Source organism: Palaemon carinicauda, chromosome 13 (genome assembly GCF_036898095.1).
Source record: "Palaemon carinicauda isolate YSFRI2023 chromosome 13, ASM3689809v2, whole genome shotgun sequence".
NCBI classification, from domain to species: Eukaryota; Metazoa; Arthropoda; class Malacostraca; order Decapoda; family Palaemonidae; genus Palaemon; species Palaemon carinicauda.
In genome coordinates this window covers 38,197,416-38,214,915 of record NC_090737.1, presented here as the reverse complement: position 1 = coordinate 38,214,915, position 17,500 = coordinate 38,197,416, and the positions used below count along the sequence as shown (strand labels likewise).

The 17,500-nt window shown below is 36.7% G+C and overlaps 2 protein-coding genes across 3 annotated transcripts in view; both read right to left on the bottom strand.

Annotated features, from left to right (window-relative positions):
* Positions 1 to 922, bottom strand: part of L (zinc finger protein Lobe) — an 855,071-nt gene extending 854,149 nt beyond the window's left edge. For both annotated transcript variants that reach the window (XM_068385585.1, XM_068385586.1), the window contains exon 1: positions 311 to 922. In XM_068385585.1, coding sequence (XP_068241686.1) covers positions 311 to 398 — 88 coding nt within the window. In that variant the 5' untranslated portion in view covers positions 399 to 922. The remainder of the gene's footprint in view (positions 1 to 310) is intronic.
* Positions 923 to 13,530: 12,608 nt separating this feature from the next.
* On the bottom strand, positions 13,531 to 14,201 carry LOC137651508 (transcription initiation factor TFIID subunit 11-like). The gene is made up of 2 exons (XM_068384736.1): positions 14,156 to 14,201; positions 13,531 to 13,910 (listed from the first exon to the last, which is right to left on the bottom strand). The coding sequence occupies exons 1-2, from the start codon at positions 14,199 to 14,201 to the stop codon at positions 13,531 to 13,533; spliced, it is 426 nt and encodes a 141-aa protein (XP_068240837.1).
* Positions 14,202 to 17,500: the final 3,299 nt, after the last annotated feature.

Genomic DNA, 17,500 nt, shown 5'->3' with positions numbered 1-17,500 from the left:
ATATTGATATATGTGGACTAGCTAAAATAAGATACTCATAGGCCTAAGCCTAAATACAGTACCACTTACATGCTAATACTCTATTTATACATTATATTGGATAATAGATAATCATTTAAATTTTTCTCCAATCACGAGAATATACAAGCAAAGGGCATGCTAAAAGCAAGATACTCATTGGTCTAGGCCTAAATATACTTCAAAATACATTCACAGGCCTAAATATTTTTCAGATATATGGATATAAGTATTAGAAAGCTCAAACAAGACAAGTTTCGGACTAGGCCTAAAAAAAAATAGTGCCACTTACGTTTTAATGCACGTGGTTTCGCCTGTTTCCTCCTGGACATGTCGGAACCCCTTAGGCTTACTCTCTCCCGAGCCAAATTCTTAGTCATCAGGATGTCCTCGAAACTGATATACCTTTAATATCATTTTTCTAATCGATTCTCAAAGGTGTGTAGGGTTAAAAGCTTAGTTTTCAATTAAATTGTTTTTCCCCAGAAGCTCAAAACTATAAGCCTATTATATGCGACTTGCTGGGTCTATTCACTAGGCCTATTATGCACTACTATTTCCCGCATCACCGTAATATTAAAAAATTTCGTGAATATTAAACCGTAGTTTCAATTACAAGACGAAAAACACACTGAACAACTTAAAAAAAAATATTATCTTTACGAGTTACATAAAAATAAAACGTATTCACTGCACATGCAATTTTGAAATTCGCGGTCTAAAAGAGGCACGAAAACCTAAACTCCACGGTCAACACACGCCCATTTTCTTCCAGTTCCTTAGGGAATATTGCAAATAGACACAGACAGACACATGGGGGCGAGGCTATGGGCTGGCTGTCGTATGTGTGGGTGCTGTGGGTGTGGTGAATCGGTAAGGGTTAACTGTGGTCTGGCCGGCTTCGTGGCTGCAGCGACACTGAGTCTGACTTCGAGAGAGTCAATGGTAAGGCTATATAGAGGGCGCTCTACTTCTTTCCTAAATGGTAAGGGAAGTTGCTCTCTCTCTCTCTCTCTCTCTCTCTCTCTCTCTCTCTCTCTCTCCCTGTGTGTGTGTGTATGTGTGTGTGTTTTATATACATTAACTGGTTACTTTAGCGAGATAGTACAAAGTTAAAAAAATTAAAATATTAATTCATTTGCAAAAGATCTCTCTCTCTCTCTCTCTCTCTCTCTCTCTCTCTCTCTCTCTCTCTCTCTCTCTCTCTCTGTTTTATATACATTAACTGGTTACTTCTAGCGAGACGGTACAAAGTTAAAAAAAATTAAAATATTAATTAATTTGCAAAAGATCTCTCTCTCTCTCTCTCTCTCTCTCTCTCTCTCTCTCTCTCTCTCTCTCTCTCTCTGTGTGTGTGTGTGTGTGTGTGTTCTTATATACATTGACTGGTTACTTCTAGCAAGATGGCACAATATTAAAAAAATAAAACATTCATTGATTTGCAAAATCTCTCTCTCTCTCTCTCTCTCTCTCTCTCTCTCTCTCTCTCTCTCTCTCTCTCTCTCTCTCTCTCTCTCTCTCTCTGTTATGGTTGAATTATAATACTATTTATATATACATAAGCTGGTTACTTCTAGCGAGATAGAGCATACTTAAAAAATATAAAAGCATTAATGATTTGCCAAAAGGTCTTATCACAATGACATGTCTTCTCATGCGTTTAAGAATTAAAGAATTATTATTATTATTATTATCATTATCACTTTTATTATTATTATTACTTGTTAAGCTACACCCCTAGTTGGAAAAGCAGGATGGTATAAGCCCAGGGGCTCCAACAGGGAAAATATCCCCGTGAGGAAAGGAAACGGAAAAATACAATATATTAAGAACAGTGACATTAAAATAAATACTTTCTATATAAACTATACAAACTTAGCAAAACAAGAGGAAGAGAAATAAGATGGAATAGTTTGCCCGAGTGTACCCTCAAGCAAGAGAAACTCTACCCCAAGACAGTGTAAGACCATGGTACAGAGGCTATTGCACTATTATTATTATTACTAGCCAAGCTACAACCCTATTATTATTATTATTATTATTACTATCCAAGCTACAACCCTAATTGGAAAAGCAAGATGCTATAAGCCCAGGGGCTCCAATAGGGAAAAATAGCCCAGTGAGGAAAGGAAATAAGGAAATAAATAACTGAAGAGAACAAATTAACAATAAATCATTCTAAAAAAAAAGTAATGTCAAAAGAGATATGTCATATATAAACTATAAAAAGACTCATGTCCGCCTGGTCAACATAAAAACATTTGCTCCAACTTTGAACTTTTGAAGTTCTACTGATTCAACAACCAGATTAGGAAGATCATTCCACAACTTGGTAATAGCTGGAATAAAACTTCTAGAATACTGCATAGTATTGAGTCTTATGATGGAGAAGGCCTGGCTATTAGAATTAACTGCCTGCCTAGTATTACGAACAGGATAGAATTGTCCAGGGAGATCTGAATGTAAAGGATGGTCAGAGTTATGAAAAATCTTATGCAGCATGCATAATTATTATTATTATTATTATTATTATTACTATCCAAGCTACAACCCTAGTTGGAAAAGCAAGATGCTATAAGCCCAGGGGGCTCCAACAGGGAAAAATAGCCCAGTGAGGAAAGGAAATAAGGAAATAAATAACTGAAGAGAACAAATTAACAATAAATCATTCTAAAATAAGAAACAACGTCAAAACAGACATGTCATATAATAAACTATCAACAACATCAAAAACAAATATGTCATAAATAAACTATAAAAAGACTATGTCCGCCTGGTCAACAAAAAAGCATTTGCTCCAACTTTGAACTTTTGAAGTTCTACTGATTCAACCACCCGATTAGGAAGATCATTCCACAACTTGGTCACAGCTGGAATAAAACTTCTAGAGTACTGCGTAGTATTGAGCCTCGTGATGGAGAAGGCCTGGCTATTAGAATTAACTGCCTGCCTAGTATTACGAACAGGATAGAATTGTCCAGGGAGATCTGAATGTAAAGGATGGTCAGAGTTGTGAAAAATCTTATGCAACATGCATAATGAACTAATTGAACGACGGTGCCAGAGATTAATATCTAGATCAGGAATAAGAAATTTAATAGACCGTAAGTTTCTGTCCAACAAATTAAGATGAGAATCAACAGCTGAAGACCAGACAGGAGAACAATACTCAAAACAAGGTAGAATGAAAGAATTAAAACACTTCTTCAGAATAGATTGATCACCGAAAATCTTGAAAGACTTTCTCAATAAGCCTATTTTTTGTGAAATTGAAGAAGACACAGACCTTATATGTTTCTCAAAAGTAAATTTACTGTCGAGAATCACACCTAAAATTTTGAAAGATTCATACATATTTAAAGAAACATTATCAATACTGAGATCCGGATGTTGAGGAACCACCGTCCTTGACCTACTAACAATCATACTTTGAGTTTTGTTAGGATTCAACTTCATACCCCATAATTTGCACCATGCACTAATTCTAGCTAAATCTCTATTAAGGGATTCACCAACCCTAGATCTACATTCAGGGGATGGAATTGATGCAAAGAGAGTAGCATCATCTGCATATGCAACAAGCTTGTTTTCTAGGCCAAACCACATGTCATGTGTATATAGTATAAAAAGTAATGGGCCAAGAACACTACCCTGTGGAACACCGGATATCACATTCCTATAATCACTATGGTGCCCATCAACAACAACTCTTTGAGATCTAATACTTAAAAAATCAATAATAATGCTCAGAAACGACCCACCCACTCCCAACTGTTTCAGTTTGAAAACAAGGGCCTCATGATTAACACGGTCAAAGGCAGCACTAAAATCAAGGCCAATCATACGAACTTCCCGACCACAATCAAGGGATTTCTGTACAGCATTGGAGATTGTAAGAAGGGCATCGCATGCTCCAAGGCCTTTACGAAAACCAAATTGCAAACTACGGAGTAGATGATTACCTTCAGCAAAGCTATTAAGACGTTTTGCCAGAAGACGTTCAAAAACTTTAGATAATATGGGAGTTATGGAAATTGGGCGGTAATCAGTGGGACTTGAGCTACCACAAACACATTTACATAGAGGAGTAACATTACCAATTCTCCAACTAGTGCTAAAAGCTCCTCTTCTTGCTAACTTGCGCAAAATAACAGATAACTTTGGAGCTAAGAAATCTGCTGTCTTTATAAAAAACCAATGAAAAATACCATTTGGTTCTACACCTCCATAAGCATCAAGGTCCATCAACAGAGCTTTAATCTCACGAGATCGAAAAGCTAAACTAGTTAGTTTAGCCTCAGGAAAACAGGAATGAGGAAGTTCAAGTTTTTCATTACTCTGTTTACTGTCAAAAACATCAGCCAAAAGGGTTGCCTTTTCCTTTGGACAGTGAGTGACTGAGCCATCTGGTTTAAGTAAAGGAGGAACTGTTGCATCTACACCAAAGAGTGCAGATTTAAGGGTAGACCACCATTTATGTTCCTGAGTTGTACCAGAAAGTGTTTCTTTTATGGTTAAATTGTACTCCTTTTCAGTTGAGGCATAAACTCTCTGAGCAAAAGCTCGAAGCTGAGTATAGTTGTTCCAGGTCAAATCTGATCTGTTACCCTTCCAAAGTTGATAGGCCTCCTGCTTCTCCAAAAAAGCACGTCTACAATCATCATTGAACCACGGTTTGTCCTTCACTCGGTTCCTTAGCACACGAGAAGGGATACGCCTATCAATTATGTTGACTAGATTCTCATTCAAAGGGACAACAGGATCTACACTTATATAATTGTGACCAATTCAAGCACAAAAGATCATGTAAAATCCCATTCCAGTCTGCTTGGGATTTCATATAAATTTTACAAGAATATGATATATCAGGGACAGGCTGCTCAGTCTTCACTAATAATGAAATTAAGGCATGATCAGATGTCCCGACTGGAGAACCAACCTTACCAGTTATAACGCCAGGGGAGTCAGTGTATACGAGGTCCAAGCAATTACCAGACCTGTGAGTAGCTTCATTTATGATTTGCTCACAGCCTGATTCCGAGGCAAAGTCTAAAGCTCTTAAGCCATGGCGATCGGTAGGAGAGATAGAACTTAACCACTCCCTATGGTGAGCATTAAAATCGCCAACAAAGACAAAAGAAGCCTTTCTATCATCTTCTTGTATCTTAGCCATAATGGTAAGAAGACAATCGAAGATAGAATCATCCATGTCTGGATTCCGGTAGATCGAACATAAATAAAAGTTGTTATGCCTGCCACAAACTTTTATTACCTGAATCTCATGACATCCACATTGATAGCAGGACTTATGAGAAGCAGGGTACTCGGTCCTAATATACACCGCCATTCCCCTGGCCCTAGGGATGGCATCACGTTTCAACATTATTGGCTTCTTAAAACCAGTTATAAGGAGCTCAGATGAGTGCCTCATATTAGAAACCAGAGTTTCTGAGCACAAAAGAATATCATACTGTCTGGACGCAACTGTAAGGTCTTGGATATTTGCATGAAGACCACGAATATTGCAATACAGAAGACGACATTGACGAAATCTAGGACGTACTGGTCCCGGATTTCGCTCAATGTCTCCAGACAGCATAAGAATTAATAGAAATAAAGTTGGAAAAGCAAGATGCTATAAGCCCAAGGGCTCCAAAAAGGAAAAATAGCCCAGTGAGGAAAGGAAACAAGGAAATGAATAAATGGTATAAGAATTAATGAAAAACTAAAATGAAATATTTAAAAAAACATTAACAACATTAAGATAGATAATTGATATATAACCATGAAAAGACTTATGTCAGTCTGTTCAACATGAAAACATTTGCCGCAACTTTGAACTTTTGAAGTTCTACTGAATTCAACTACCCGATTAGGAAGATCATTCCACAACTTGGTCACACCTGGGAAAAAACTTCTAGAATACTGTGTAGTATTGAGCCTCATAATGGAGAAGGCCTGACTATGAGAATTAACTGCATGCATAGTATTACGAACAGGATGGAATTTTCCAGGAAGATCTGAATGTAAAGGATGGTCAAAATTATGAAAAATCTTATACTACATGCGTAATGAACTAATTGAACAACGGTGCCAGAGATTAATATCTAGATCAGGAATAGGAAATTTAATGGACCGTAAGTTTCTGTCCAACAAATCAAGATGAGAATCAGCAGCTGAAGACCAGACAGGAGAACAATCTTGAAACAAGGTAGAATGAAAGAATTAAAACACCTCTTCAGAATAGATTGATCACAGAAAATCTTAAAAGATTTTCTCAATAAGCCAATCTTTTGTGCAATTGAAGAAGGTGCAGACCTAATGTGTTTCTCAAAAGTAAATTTGCTGTCGAGAATCACACCTAAATTTTTAAGTCATACAAAGTTAAAGAAACATTATCAATACTGAGGTCCGGGTGTTGAGGAGCCACTGTCCTTGACCTACTTACAATCATGTTTTGAGTTTTGTTAGAATTCAACTTCATATCCCATAATTTGCACCATGCACTAGATCTCTATTAAGGGATTCAGCAACCCCAGATCTACATTCAGGAAATGGAATTGATGTAAAGAGAGTAGCATCATCTGCATATGCAACAAGTTTGTTTTCTAGGCCAAACCACATGTCATGTGTATATATTATGAAAAGTAATGGGCTAAGAACACTACCCTGTGGAACACCAGATATCACATTCCTATACTCACTACGGTGACCATCAACAATAACTCTTTGAGATCTATTGCTTAGAAATTCAATAATAATGCTCAGAAACGACCCACCCACTCCCAGCTGTTTGAGTTGGAAAACAAGGGCCCCATGATTAACATGGACAAAGACAGCACTAAAATCAAGGCCAATCATACGAACTTCCTGGCCATAATCAAGGGATTTCAGTACAGCATTGGAGATTGTAAGAACGGCATCACATGCTCCAAGGCATTTACGAAAACAAAATTGCAAACTAGAGAATAGATGATTACCTTCAGCAAACCTATTAAGACGTTTTGCCAAAGGACGTTCAAACACTTTAGATAATATGGGAGTTATGGAGATTGGGCGGTAAATAGTTGGACTTGAGCTACCACAAACACATATATATAGTGGAGTGACATTTCCAATTCTCCTACAAGTGCTAAAAGTTCCTCTTCTTGCTAACTTGCGCAAAATGACAGATAACTTTGGAGCTAAGAAATCTTCAGTCTTTACAAAAACCAATGAAAAATACCATTTGGATCTACACCTCCATAAGCATCAATGTCCATCAAGAGAGCTTTAATTTCACGAGATCGAAAAGCTAAACTAGTTAGTTTAGCCTCAGGAAAACAGGAATGAGGAAGTTCGAGTTTCTCATTACTCTGCTTACTCTCAAACACATCAATCAAAAGGGTTGCCTTTTACTTTGGACAGTGAGTGCCTGAGCCATCTGGTTTAAGTAAAGGAGGAACTGTTGCATCTACACCAAAGAGTGCAGATTTAAGGGTAGTCCACCACTTATATTCCTGGGTTGTACCAGAAAGGGTTTCTATTATGGTTAGATTGTATTCCTTTTCAGTTGAAGCACAAACTCTCTGAGCAAAAGCTCTAAGCTGAGTATAGTCATTCCAGGTCAAATCTTATATGTTACCCTTCCAAAGATGATAGGCCTCCTTTTACCTTAATATCGCAATACTGTACAGATAGGTATCCGTGTACATGAACCAATGTTTCCATTGACGTGAAGAGTCTAGGCTGGGATTTATGTTATATTCACAGTTTAAATAAGGCCCTCAAGTAAAATATGTCCCAACTTTCTCTGATTTTCTATCGTTCCAAACACCTCTCTCTCTCTCTCTCTCTCTCTCTCTCTCTCTCTCTCTCTCTCTCTCTCTCTCTCTCTCAACTAGGCTACTTATAACTAGCACACTCCTACCTCGGTACATCCACAGCAATAATTACAAATCATGTTTTCTCGCCGATTCTAATAGTCCCAAGAATGTGGAGAAGTGTGGAATCCATTCGCGGTGGATTTTTAAATGCAGTGCTACTTTGCTATTCCCAGTCAGTTCTCTTATCCGTGTCCATACCATCTACGGACGTAATACAAGTGGCTATATCAGTCAAATGACTTTTACTCGGATTATTATTATTATTATTATTATTATTATTAGCTATAACTCTAGTTAGAATGGAAGATGCTATTAGCCAAAGTGCTCAAACATGGAAAAATATCCCAGCGAGGAAAGGAAATAAATAAACTATATAAGTGATGAATAATAAATATAAAACATTTTAGAGTCAGTAACATAGATCTATTATCCCTATTTGGGCTCCCTGGGCTTATAGAATCCTGCTTTCCCAACTAGGGTTGTAGATTAGCAGGTAATAATAATAATAATAATAATAATAATAATAATAATAATAATAATAATAATAATATACCGTATAAACTATGAAGAGAGACTCATATCAACCGGTTCATCATGAAAACATTCGCTGGAAAGTTTGAACTTCTGGAGTCACACCGATTCAACTGCCGATTATTATTATTATTATTATTATTATTATTATTATTATTATTCCACAATCTGGTCACAGCTAGAAGAAAACTTCAGGAATTCTGTATAGTATTGAGAACGCATGTCTGCTAGAACTAACATGCATACCTAGTACTACGTACACGATGGTATGAATGATTATTATGAGATGCAAATATCTTTTACCTTGTGGACAAAGGATCTTACAAGTAACTAAATGCTCGCAAATATTTTATTTACCTGAGGGGCGATTCAAGCCAATTTGGCTTACATTTCTGAGTTGCCCATAAGCTAGAATTGTGGATGACTGGAATTTATGGGAAATATCAGCAATTAAACAATTTGATATTAAACAAGTTAAGGGATAGTAATAAAATATATGTTTTTAATGTAACCGAGGTTAACTGACGGTGATATTTTTCTATTTTATAAAACATATTCTTTGGTGATCGATTAGTAGAAATAGTACAGTTAGTAATATAACGTATAAGATTTTAATCTACAAGGAGAAATAAATGAGATCTGGCATTTGAAAAATTTAAGACCGTTAACTTTTTTTTTATTACCATTATTCTCTCATTAGTTCTATATTCATTAGGCCGAATATAAATATCATCTCTCTCTCTCTCTCTCTCTCTCTCTCTCTCTCTCTCTCTCTCTCTCTCTCTCTCTCTCTCTCTTGTATGTATATGTATGTGTGGGTTTACCCGTTATTTCAAATAGCATGTCAAAATAAAAGGAAGAACAGAAGAGAGAGAGAGAGAGAGAGAGAGAGAGAGAGAGAGAGAGAGAGAGAGAGAGAGAGAGAGAGAGAGAGAGTCTCTCTCCTGTTCTTCCTTTCTGTTTGGCATTGCTATTTGAAATAAAGGTTTAAACTACACGTAGGCGTACATACAAAGAGAGAGAGAGAGAGAGAGAGAGAGAGAGAGAGAGAGAGAGAGAGAGAGAGAGAGAGAGAGAGAGAGAGAGAGAGAGAGAGAGAATGCGGACCTAAATAAAAAAAAAATCTTAGCGCACTAGGTAACTTTCCACGAATAGGTTTCATTTCATAGTGGTTTTATTTAAAGACGCGACTCATCTCCTCAAGAAAATCCTATCTTATATATAGAATACTCCTGTATGGATGATTTTAGTGAATAAATTTGTCATCAAAATTAGGAACAACAAGAAATTGAGGGAACAGATGTTTGCTATTGGTTTAGCTATTATTGCAGACTCAGAATAAGAACCGGAAGATAGGTGTTTAGTGTGGAATGGAGCAATGGAAAGGAAAGGATTGGAGATGAACATTGGGAAGACAGAGATAAGGATTAGTAGTAGAGTAAAAAAAAAAAAAAAAAAAAAACAAAAAAAAAAAAAAAAAAAAAAACAATGATTTTAGATACTTGGGATCAATAATAACAGAGGGAGATATTAAGAAAGCTTTGAGACAGAGAGTGAAAGAAGCCTCTTGGCTAGTACAATGGTAACGTGTTCGCCAAGCATTTGCATAGCAGCAGATCGATCCCAGCCCGTAACCGTGAGTTCAAGCTGTTTACTGAGGAGGCAACTCTTGTGGTTGGACACTACAGCGTAGGTAGGGGGGGGGGGGGGCGTGGTTAGGCTTTCACGGCTGACGTTCCAGTGAGCATCTATGCTGATGAAAATGGAACTGAAACCAGACACCTTTAACCTTTAAGTAACTGGAATTGTTTTATACAAGAAAATGCAAATAAAATTCAAAATGAAGATCTATATTATTATTATTATTATTATTATCATAATCATTATTATCATTATTATTACTTGCTAAGGTACAACCCTAGTTGGAAAAGCAGGATGTTATAAGCCCAGGAGCTCTGACAGGAAAAATAAAATATTTTAAGAACAGTAACATTAAAATAAATATTTCCTATATAAACTATAAAAACTTCAACAAAAAGGTGGAAGAGAAATAAGATAGAATGGTGTGCCCGAGTGTACCCTCAAGCAAGAGAACTTTAACGCAAGACAGTGGAAGACCATGGTACAGAGGCTATGGCACTAACCAAGAATAGAGAGCAACGGTTTAAGTTTAGAGTGTCCTTCTCCTAGAAGAGCTGCTTACCATAGCTAAAGAGTCTCCTCTACCCTTATCAAGAGGAAAGTGGCTACTGAACAATTACAGTGCAGTAGTTAACCCCTTGAGAGAAGACGAATTGTTTGGTAATCTCTGTGTTGTCAGGTGTATGAGAACAGAGGAGAATATGTGAAGAATAGGCCAGACTATTCAGTGTATGTGTAGGCAAAGGGAAAATTAACCGTAACCAGGGATAAGGATCCAATGTAGCACTGTCTGGCCAGTCAAAGGACCCCATAACTCTCTGGCGGTAATATCTCTTCGGGTGGCTGGTACCCTGGCCAACCTACTATCTATAAGACAATTATTAGGTCCTTACTATTATACTGGGCAGAAACTTGAGTATTTAAGGGGATAGAAGAGGGACTGTTGGAAAGAATCGATATGAGAATCCCGACCCTGCTATACAGTGGGACTAATAAGGTAAAAAAAAAAGAATAAAGAAGATAACTTGTACCCATGGATGACGATAAAAATTAAAATTGTTTGTTATAGCTATGCTGTTACTTTAAAGAAGAGAAACAAATGAGACGAACTATATAGAATGTGAGGACGACATATAAATGTAAATGAGGTAAAAATAGATGAAACTATACATGAAGAAATCGAGCGTTTGAAGATGGAATTATACGCGACAGTCTATGCTATAGGCCTACTAGTGTACGCGACCCGTCAAACGTGACGGCTAAATATTTAGATAGATATGCACAAACATACACATATTTAACCCTTCCCACCCTCTCTCCTATTCCTAACTACACCACCTCTCACCATGGTATGACTACTCCCTTTCTCCCTACCCAAGGGACGGGAACTGATAATTCTTTGGCAATGCCGCTGGGCGTAACCGGAAATATATATATATATATATATATATATATATATATATATATATATATATATATGTATATAGCCAGACACTTGCTCTTTATCATGTAGGGTAGATTGTTGACATTCCTCGCTCGGATTACTGCCCTGTGTAAGAGATTCCAGAATTGTTACAGCCTGCATAATTGAAATGTGGGTTGAGGGAGTTCGGTTACATAACTCTTCTATGTAAAAATGTCCACTCTTCTTCTTCTGAGTTCCTATCTAGCCTTGCTTGATCTCCGGTTATCCTGCTTTGGGAAAGGGCATGTGAAGTCTTTCTACTTTTTACATTAATATCACAATATAAAACTTGAAATTAAATCACGTAAATTATTTAAAGAAAAAAATATCTAAGGAGATTTCAGCTCGTCAAACACTTCTCCTGATATGGATATTGCTTAAAAGAACTAGAGGGGCACTTAGTGGAGCGTAGATCTCCACCGCGGCAGCTTGTTTCTCGATCTTTTGGTCGACCTTAACCTTGTCTTTTGACCTTACCATGTATTAATTGGCGTGGATCTTCATACAATCAAATATGAACCAATTTTGAAGTCTCTGTGACAATGATGTCCATGTTTATTGCTGAATACGTGAATTGTACATTTTTCTTGACCGTGACCTTGACCTTTTAGCTTGACCTTCCAAAATTTAATCATTTCCATCTTTATGCATATTAGTTAATCCCTGCAAGTTTTATTATTCAACGATTAAAATTGCGGTCAGGAAGCTGTTCACAAACAAACAAACATACACAAAGACGAAAACATAACCTCCTTCCAACTTCGTTGGCGGAGGTAATTACCATTGAAATAAATTAGTTATCTATTTATTTACTTGATAAGTGTCACAGCATCAAAACCCAAAGACACAGTTATGGAAACTGACAAAATTAATAGTATCTTCGTTTGCTTTTAGGACTGACCAATGCAACCTCTTTTTTCTCAGAATTTTGTATATCGTTTCACATTTCATAATGTTTTTTTTTTTTTTTTTTTTTTTTTTTTTTTTTTTTTTTTTTTTTTTTTGGTAGATTGAAAACGCTTCTAAGCGTATATTACGCAAATTCACGTTTGGGTCATTTCTAACTTCATATTTAATCATCATTTCCTCCTACGCCTATTGGCGCAAAGGGCCTCAATTAGAATTCGCCAGTCGTCTCTTCCTTGAGCTTTTAAATCAATACTTCTCCACTCATCATCTCATACTTCACGCTTCATTGTCCTCAGCCATTTAGGCCTGGGTCTTCCAACTTTTCTGGTGCCTTGTAAAGCCCAGTTGAAATTTTGGTGAACTAATCTCTCTTGGGAAGTGCGAAGAGCATGCCCAAACCATATCCATCTTCAATAAGCATAACAAAACATTCTTCCTCGACTTTTAGGCAAAATATTTACACTTGATATTTTGTATTAGGAACATATCTAAATACGTATTCTTCATTTCGTTTATGCAGCTTACAGAAACATTTTACATATATAAATATCTAATACTTATGAAGCGTATCATGACAAAAACAATTTATTTTCATACAAAATGATTTTAGAAGGATAAATAAAATCTAAAAATATGTGAAACATCTAAGATGACATAAAATCTGTACACACTCACACAGGCTACTGCATATATCAAAATTGCCTATTACTATCCGTAGTTAAATTTCAAGTATGTCACAATCTGTACACACATGTTTCTGAAACTTAGAATATTTTGCATTCCCAAATCACTCCCTTCGGTATATAGGCTATAGTAACTGAACAGAAAAGAAAAAGGGTATCGCCGCTTCAGCATCACCGTGATGGTCATCACAACCAGTATCATCATTATCATCACCATCACCATTTTCACTATCATCCCTATCATCGTCATCACATCATCACTATCATTACTACCATCTTCATCACCATCATCACTATCATCAACATCACCATCGTCAACATCACCATCATCACTATCATCAACATCACTATCATAACTAACATCATCATTATCATCAGTACCATCACTATCATTGTCATCACCATTACCACTACCATCTTAATCACCATCATCACTGACATTGTCATCATTATCATCACTATCATCATCATCACCATCATCACTATCATTGTCATCACCCCACCCACTATCATCACTATCATTGTCATCACCACAGCCACTACCATCACTATCATCGCCATCACAATCAAAATCATCATTATCATCTCCATCACCATCATCATTAGCATCCCCATCACCATTATCACAATCATAGTCTTCATCAACCCTATCATAGTCTTCATCATCACTATCATCATCATTAGCATCCCCATCACCATTATCACTATCATAGTCTTCACCATCACTATCATAGTCTTCATCATCACTATTATCATCATCATCACCATCATTATCATCACCATCATTATCACTATCATCTTCATCACCATCATTATCACTATTGTCATCACCATCATCGTCATCATCATCATTACTATCATTGTCATCACCATCATCACTATCACCCTCATCATCATCATCCCTGCTCCTTGGATCTCACTCCCGTGAGGACACGCCTAACAAAACCACAACAGGATCTGCCGTGTCGCGACACGTCCTCCCGACCATGTACCGCGTCAGGTTTTCCACACTTCTAGCCCTTCATAATACATCGACGACCAACCGCTGAGACGAACCGCTGCTGTCCCAGTGGCGTTGGCAGTAATCATTTTCCGAAAGATTTTTTTTTTTTTTTTTTTTTTGTCTCTTCTCGCACCGAATCCCGGTTTCATTTTGGACTTCCTTCAAGTCGTTTAGGGCGGACGGTGATGAGATTCCCCAGGTGATGAAACAAGCGCGGTTTTGAATCTTTCCTTGCATCGTCTATGAGGTCACCATCATGTAATGACCTTGGTAAAGATCTCGCCTCTTCGATAATATGGCTGCCTCCATTTTTTCCTTAATTCCTATTACTGCTTTGAACCTTTTCTTTCACCTTGTGCGTTATCATTTCATAACTTCTAGAAGAACTACCCAAAATCAAATCATTGTTCTCTAGTCTTGGGTTGTGCCATAGCCTCTGTACCATGATCTTCCACTGTCCTGGGTTAGAGTTCTCTTACTTGAGGGTACACTCAGGCACGCTACTCTATTATTATTATTATTATTATTTTTATCATTATTATAATTATTATTATTAGCTAAATTACAGCAACAACTGGAAAAGCAGGATGCTATAATCCCAAGGGTTCTAACAGGGATAAATAGCCCAGTACGGAAAGGAAAGAAGGCAATAAATGAACACATACTAATGGGAAAAGGGCACGCTAATAGATGATGACAAGAGAATTAATGAACAAATTTTAAGAAAAATATTTATTTCCTTTCCTCACTGGGCTATTACTCTTTGGGCTTATGGCCTCCTGCTTTTCCAAAAAAGCTTGTAGTCTAGTTAATAATAATATTAATAGTAATAACTCTCCATTAAAAGATCACAACTATTTACCCCAATGAACGACGTAATATAAATCCAACAGCAATGAGTAGAATGTATAATCCGAAACCAAATGAAAATAAACAACTCGGGTCATTTTCACTCAGAATCAATTGAATATTAATAAGTACCTGACATTCCGGCCTTCCATTGCAATCGCATATCCTGATTATAATTTCTCTCATCCTAAGAACTCACCTTTACTAATTCATCGCTTTTTTGTTCAAATGAATGTGCCCTACTTGCCTATTGTTTAATAACCAAAAGCCAAAACAAAGCATTCCATTTTGGAACGAATTCCTTCAGTGTTATAATTCCAGGTAGATTTCAAATTCCCGTTCTGATGTGCATTTAGACTGAGAGAAATTTAGATTGAATATCATTGAATGTTATTTCTGTTCCCAGAAGAATCAGAAAGGTGTCAATTTGATGCTATTCATGGGGGATTGTGCATTACCAAACAGCTAACCATTTCAGGCCTTCGAGAAAGTTTATACATCAGGAAGCTGCCTAATTTATAATTTGGGCTTTTCGTTGTCATTAAAGATAATCTGTAATTAGTCTTTGATTAATATAAAAAAGAAATTATTTTATTTATCAACTAGATGAGCACTCAGTAGAGAGCAGACCTCCGCCGCGGAAGCTTATTTCTTGACCTTGACCTTTGACTTTAACATGTATTAATTGGCGTGGATTTTCATACACTCAAATATGGACCAATTTTGTAGTCTCTATAACTACAATGTTCAAACTTATGGCTGATTATGTGAATTGGACATTATGCTTGACCATGACCTTGACCTTCCAAAATTTAATCATATCCAGCTTTTTACATAACAGTTAATCCCTGAACGTTTCATTTCTCTACGAATAAAATTGTAGCCAACTGTTCACAAACAAACACATACACAAACAAGAGGTTAATCATAACCTCCTTCCAACTTCGTTGGCGGAGGTAATAATGAAATGCATCCATGGTATTCTAAATTCTCGAGAAAAAAATAGTTTAATCAAATCTTCGCAAATATAGGCTGGAATAGTTTCACCTTTGTTCTAGATAAAGCGAACCGTAGGCCAACATTAGTTAATGTTCCTAAAAGGGGCTGTAAATACAAAACTGTAGGAGACCACTGGTCATCATATTATTGCAAGATTAAACAATATGATAGAGTAAACTTTATTTCACCTCTCCAGGTCGCCTAGAGCAACAGTTCTTGACCTCTGGATATTTGTATTTATTTACTTGAGTATCTTCCTCTTTGCCTTCTTGTCAGCCTTCTCCACCTTTCTCTGCCATGTAAATCTTGTTCTCTTGGACACTTTTCGTTCATGTCATTGAATAATTTATCTTTCTGGCACTATTATTCCGCAATTTGAAATCATACTTAAGTGTTATCCATAATTTTTTCATGAACCAAATAAGAAAAACACTCGCAAAACTGAATATTTTCCTCCTTAATCATAAATTTGCTCCCAGCTACAAATACGGGTAAAATCGTGCTGGGAGCGGATGCTATGAAGCAGTCGAGTTAGGTATCCCCGTCCAACGACACTAAACGCCAGAGAATTAGAAATGGGTCAGGACATAAAAACCAAGTTGTTAGCCTGTTTTCAATCAGAAGGGAGATTATATGGAGCGCGGTAATCATAAATAAATTAAACCAACAGAACAGTTGTTGGAGGTAATTGAAAATCGTTTCAAAAGGGTTTTATGATCAATTGTGAAAATTGATGATTAACAGCACGGTTTCATTAGAGAGAGAGTTAAAGTTGATGATTTTATAGTGAAACATTTGCAGGAAAAGGTGCTTGAAGATAAAGGAAGTTCTGTACTTATCTAGACATTGAAAGGACATTTTATAGTATGTAGAGAGTGGAATTGATTTTGTTGTTTTAGAGTGAGGAGAGTGACATAAAAAGTTCGTAAAAAATATGAAACCACAAGCCTGTGGCACGACAGAAGTGTTTGCAACATAATGGGATTTATATCAAGTCTCGGTACTCAACTGATTAACCCTGGGTTGGTTAAGTTTCAAAGCGGGTACGCCATTACCAATGTGGTACCATAAATGAGACTTCAACTTTCGGACCATATAACTTCCTTATTGATAAATATATTTCAAATCCTTAAGTTTCTTATTTGACAATATTCATTCCTCAATATTATGTTAGGAGTAAATTAAAAACCAATCATTCTAAATATTTAATTTGGAAAATTTAGAAAAATAAGTATGTAAAAGTATAAATATATAGAAAATAATCTGTAGAAAATATTTACATTATACATAAGTAACTTTGCCAAACTGCATAATAAAGTTGAATTGCATGGGAGCATTCATGCCAATTTTAGGGTCCTAGGCTGAAAAACACCAAATTTGTGACAGGGGTGAAAATGGACTCTGGCGTGGCACTCAATGAAGGCACTGGGGTGGCAGTCGTTGAACGCACTGGCGTGGCACTTGTTGAAGGCAGTTAGGTAGCACTTGAAAAAGGCACTGGGGTGGCACTTGAAAAAGGCACTGGGGTGGCACTCGA

Excerpts from the sequence above, each read along its gene's own strand:
- LOC137651508 (XM_068384736.1), bottom strand. The coding sequence starts at position 14,201 with ATGATTACTGCCAACGCCACTGGGACAGCAGCGGTTCGTCTCAGCG. Across the intron at positions 13,911-14,155 it reads AGCAGCGGTTCGTCTCAGCG|ATGATAGTGATAATGATGGT; the intron begins GTTGGTCGTCGA and ends ATGGTGATGAAG.